We start from the raw sequence: 5,720 nt of genomic DNA, 5'->3' as shown, positions 1-5,720 counted from the left end.
GTGATCTCAGGTGCCGTGAAAGCAGGGTAATCAGATCCTGCTCCATTAGAGGTACCTGTTGTAAGTGAGTACAAACCTGGTGATAAATCTAATTTGGTAGATCATAATTAGAGAAAAAAGGACGAGAATGGGGTTATAAAAATTGGAATATATCCATCGTCATCTGTGAAAGATGGTCAACCACCATTTGGTAGCATCTGTTTTTTCAAAGTATAAATTCAACTTACCCACTTATAATTCTTGATTTGATATCTTCCTTGAAGAGCAGCAACTCATACAATAAAGCTTACTCCCATTTTAATTATGTGCGATTTTATTCTTTATTTCCTACAAAATCCCTCAGGACTCAGAAAAGGAATTTCATAGAGCCGAATCATGCAAATAAGTGCTTAAAACTTTGATATACTGAATCTTTCTGTTGGAAAGGTACAAAAATCATTAATATTTTCAACAGTATAAAAAAAGTCATTTTTAAGTTCAGTGAAAAATCGAAAGTGAATTTGATAGGATCAATGCTAGCAACTTTTTCTAAAAAATCCCGAAGACGGAATGATCTGTTTATAGATAATTTTTATGAAATTCTTTGTGTTTTCTTCTTTTCCAGAGTAATGGGTTAAAATTCTTTCGTGATGGCTACGAATTCTCCGAGAAGCGACAGGACATCTGTGTCTGCTAGAAGCGACAGGTCATCTGTGTCTGCTAGAAGCGACAGGTCGTCTGGGTCTGCTAGAAGCGACAGGTCATCTGTGTCTGCTAGAAGCGACAGGCCATCTGTGTCTGCTAGAAGCGACAGGCCATCTGGGTCTGCTAGAAGCGACAGACCACCTGTGTCTGCTAGAAGCGACAGGCCATCTGGGTCTGCTAGAAGCGACAGGACATCAGTGTCTAACAAAAAGCCCGGTATGAAGTTTAATGTTAATGAATATAGATTTTTGATAGTTCATGAAACTGAAGGTATTTAAGAAAAAAACACTAACTTTTATCTCTATAGTTTGATAAATATCTACTTGTAGATAAATAGTTGTTTTATGAATGTACTAAAATTAACTTGTCTATATTGCTAATTAAAAAGAGGATATCAGCCCCTATCTGTTATGCTATAACCTCCCTTTGTTACATTGTTTGTATTTATAGAATAACTAATTGAAGAATTCAAATTGAGAAAAATATTCAACGAGTGACCGAACAAGACATTAACAACACGAATACGCGCAGCGTATGAGTTTTAAATTATCAGTGTTGTTTGGTCACGAGTTGAATATTTTTCGATATTTGAATTCTTTGACTAGTTATTCTTTTTATTACATTCGCAAATGGCTTTTTTTTATGAAATTAAAGTAGAAAATGTAAGGAACTATATCTTTTTCTACGCATTCACAATTTGTTTTGATCCGACGTTATCGACGTCTTGACAACGCCTATTGTTGTATGACGTCAGAGGAGTGAAATAACAACGTTTATTTCACATGTGAAATTATCGGTTTTTTATTTCACTGGGAAATCAATGTAATTGATTGCAACCAATGTTATAATTTTATACAAACATTGCTCACATGAAAAGTTGTCACACATCAACGATGTTTGTCTCTGCAGCACGCATTAATGCTGTTTTGAGTTAATGTTTCGTGTTTGTGAGGTGTTATGGTTGAGAAATTACAATGATGTTTCGACCCATTTTGAATTTTTATGAAAAAAAACATGCAAATAAAAAAATATAGTATGACTGCCAATGAGATAATTATTCATAAACACCAAAAGGACTAAAATGTGAACAACTACTGATCACCATTCGACCTATAAAACCTATACGATATATTGTAATTTGGACTAGCAAAAAGTAAAATAACTAAATTACAGAACTCCAAGAAAAAATCAAAACGGAAAGTCCATTTCTGAAATGACACAATCAAACGCTCAAATACATCTAACGAATGGAAAACAACTTTCATATTCCTGACTTGGTACAGGCATTTCCTTATGTGGGAATTGGGGAATTTAATCTAGTGTTATAGCTAACATATAGTGAAAATATTATAAGTATCGATCCACATTCAAAAAATAATCAACACTAGATTAACAGTTATAGGTTAAAATGTACAAGGACAAAAAGGGGAGCTTGAACACGTTATTATAATGGAAAACAACGTCAGTATCTAGAATATATATTTGAAGACCCTCATGCTTTATTTGTAAAAAGTACAATCACAAAAATACTAAACTCAAAGGAAAATTCAAAACGGTAAGTTCCAAATAAAATGGCAAAATTAAAAGCTCAAACAGATCAATAGAATAGATAACAACTGTCATATTCCTGACTTGGTACAGACATTTTCTTATGTAGAAAATAGTGGATTAAACCTGTTTTTATAGCTAGCTTAACCTCTCACTTGTATGACAGTCGCATCAAATTCCATTCTATTGCAACTTATTCATTACCAAGTTTCAAATTAGATTATCTTCCTGTACTATAATAACTGGATTTAAAAATGATTAAAAATTACGAATGATGATTGTATGCAAGATACATTAGATACTAATAAAGTGTGAATTATGTTGCTCTTGTTTTTCCCCTTCAAAATTGAAGCTATACATAAAGGCACAGGTGTTACAAAATCCAAAAAGGTAATTAAATGACCTTTTCTGTCTACATGGTCTATACAAATAGGTTTTACTTCATTTATTTATGAGTTTTTTTTTTTATCAGTAGATAACAATAATAAGATATCATATATATATTTTCATACTACCGTATAGCGGGTTATTTTCGCGGGTGTAAAATTTCGCGATTTTCATTGAATAAGGTATGCGAAATATTTTGGCGGTTATTATTTTGGCGGATTCAAAACTTTTATCAATACCTTAGCATATACATTTTGAATTTGGCGGAATTTATTTTGGCGATTTTGTTCTAGCCGCGAAAATAAGCGAAAATTTACACTCCGCGAAAATAACCAGCTATACGGTATTCAATCTGCACTTAAAAAATTCTAATGTGTATGTTATTGTGTTTTTGTTTGTCATACATGTAGGTATAACACGAATCTCATCCTTAGTTGATGAAAGTTTAATGGTCAAGAAATCACAGTCATCAAAATCGAAAGTGGCAAAACCTGTTACAAAGTATGTCTGATACAACTTTCTCCCATTACATATTATTATTCCATTCATGTTTATTCAAGGATCACCGATTTTCTTTTCTTTCGCTGTTATCTTTACCAAAGTGTGACTAGAATTAAGTTGACCTATGTAATCTTTTCAATTTGTTCTCGTCCATGATATGCATGAAATATTTGTCACTGGACGTAAAGCAAAAAACAATAAATCAACCTAGTTTTTCCTATTCCCGTCTTTCTGAAAGCTTGTGTACGCACTTTATATCCTTATAAATAAGAAGATGTGGTATGAGTGCCAATGAGACAGCTCTTCATCCAAGTAGCAATGTTTAAAACGTTTACAAATATAGGTAAAAATACGGCCTTCAACACAGAATATTGGCTCAAACCGAACAGAAAGCCATAAAGGACCCCAAAATGACTAGTGTGAAATAAACTAAACAGAAAAAACCGAATAGCACGCTGTATTAACAAGTGAAATAATTCAAACAGAAAAAAAAACCAGTCTAATAAAAAAAAAAGGAAACCCCTATGAACCAAACCTTCAAACGACTTCAACTGAACACCTGGCTCTTTATTCAAAACATGTGCATACACATGCACCGGGCTTAAACGTTTTGACTGGCGTAATCTTTCACTCTAACCTGAGACAGAAGTGTAACATGACAACATTAAAAGACACACTATGACATATCAATCGAAATTGTCTAAATATTGCGCCGAGTTGTGTCTCATCCTGATAGGGTGTTGACCTGGCATGCAGGATGTTAAAGATCTGATCCTTAATTTTAAATTAGGGAAGTTCACATGCCATGTTTTGGAATTTTTGTTAGATTTTCAGAATCCTCTGGTTTTATCCATTCGAAAGCCTTAAAATGTTTAACTCATTGACTCCCATTTTTCTTTTTATAAATCTTTACATGTATAATTATAAGTCATCTTTAAAAGTCTTATAAATTATTTTAAATATACGTATAGATATCGTCAAATATCAGCCGAATGACACAATGTGAAGTATTTTTGCTTGTTCGCTCCGCTCATTCGCCAAACAGGTTCACATGGTGGCTCGCGACTGATATTTTACGATATCAATGTGTAGAAATCCCGATAATCTGTACATAGCATGCACATACAGGTAATTTCCCTCACATTTATTCAACTAGCTAGAACATTGATATGACTTCCTGTACATGTTGTATTTACCCTGTATATTGAATTGTGTTTAATTTTAGCAAAATAAAGATTGAATATTTATCTCTTGCAGAAATATACAGCGGACAATAAGTCGAGAAGAAAGTTAGTTCCTTTATATTTCTGACAGCATTGTGTTGTAGATACATTATTTCGAAATGAAACGTATTTCATAATAAACAGACAATTGTACTGTAAATGTGCTATTAGTTGCAGTCAAATTACATTGATCATATATATTAATATTTAGTATGATTGACCATGAGACAACTCTCCACTAGAGACGACTAGGTCACCCTATCGCAATGAGCATAGCCCATACTGCATAGTCAGCTAGGAAAGGACCCGAAATGTAAACAATCAAACGAGAAACCTATGGTTTTTAAGGATGTTTGCTCCTCCATTTTTTGACTTTTTGACAGATTTTCGGAATCCTCAGGTTTTATCCATGTATAGTCATTAAAAAATTTTGCCCATTAACCCCTAATTTTCTTTTTATAATTTTATCACATAAAGTTTAAAAAGCCATATTTCAAAATTTTATAAAATTCTTGTTATTTTTTCATAGTGTTAGAAACAAATAAGGTGCCAATGTTAAATATATGAAAAATCTAGAGAGAATAATTTCCCGCCAAATTTTCAATGTCTTATATCTCTAAAACGAGCACACGGACCCTCCATTTTTTTCGACTTTGTTAGTTTCATTATTTATATCCTATCAATTCATAATAGTCTTTTAAAAAGTTTGTTATTTTTTATCAGAGTAGCTAACATCCTTAATTTAATGCAAAAATATCAGTCCAAAAAGGCTTTGCTCATCAGAGAAATACATAAAGAAAGGCATCTAACAAAAACGCATAGTGGACGTTGACTGGTAATTAAGCATCCGCAGTGAAAGACATAGGGTAAAGATCCAAAAATACTTGCAGTTACTGACAGCTAGTTCAAAGCAAATAACAACTTCTGAAAAAACAATCATGCATCTAACACGAACGAAAGCATTCATTGAAGATTTTTATATTTACTTTTTCGTTTGCCCAAAATACACTTCATGTAGAGAAACTTTCGTCAATAATCTTAATTGGATTTCTATCCACTTTTTATAGATATTACAATTTAACTGTGTCGAGTCGAGAAATACCGTAGAAGAATTGTTGCAGTGATGGAATCTATTTGTTAATATAAATAAAATGATTTTTTTGGTAGGTAAAATAACGGAAGAACAGACAAAGAAAGCTGAAGCTAAGTTTGAGAGGCTATTGGAAGGATGCTTGGATGATTTACCTAATTTACCTCACTCTACAGTTAGAATATTTATGAGCTCTACTTTTTCTGGTATTTATCACATTATTTATTGTTATTGTTATTGTAGCCCATGTAAAGAGGTGATAGTAATAGATGAATTATTTGTCGAAT

General features: G+C 32.5%; 1 protein-coding gene across 1 annotated transcript; it reads left to right on the top strand.

The window, feature by feature from the left end:
• Positions 1–610: 610 nt before the first annotated feature.
• Positions 611–5,639, top strand: LOC139509568 (spore coat protein B-like; the record flags this gene model as incomplete). The annotated part of the gene is made up of 4 exons (XM_071296184.1): positions 611–900; positions 3,030–3,120; positions 4,378–4,409; positions 5,511–5,639. Coding segments are annotated over exons 1-4 (523 nt in total), but the record flags the coding sequence as incomplete, so codon positions are not given.
• Between the last annotated feature and the right edge of the window lie 81 nt (positions 5,640–5,720).

Source organism: Mytilus edulis, unplaced genomic scaffold, assembly GCF_963676685.1.
Source record: "Mytilus edulis unplaced genomic scaffold, xbMytEdul2.2 SCAFFOLD_785, whole genome shotgun sequence".
NCBI classification, from domain to species: domain Eukaryota; kingdom Metazoa; phylum Mollusca; class Bivalvia; order Mytilida; family Mytilidae; genus Mytilus; species Mytilus edulis.
Note: the sequence above shows the minus strand (reverse complement) of the source record. Positions and strands in the feature narration are given on the sequence as shown.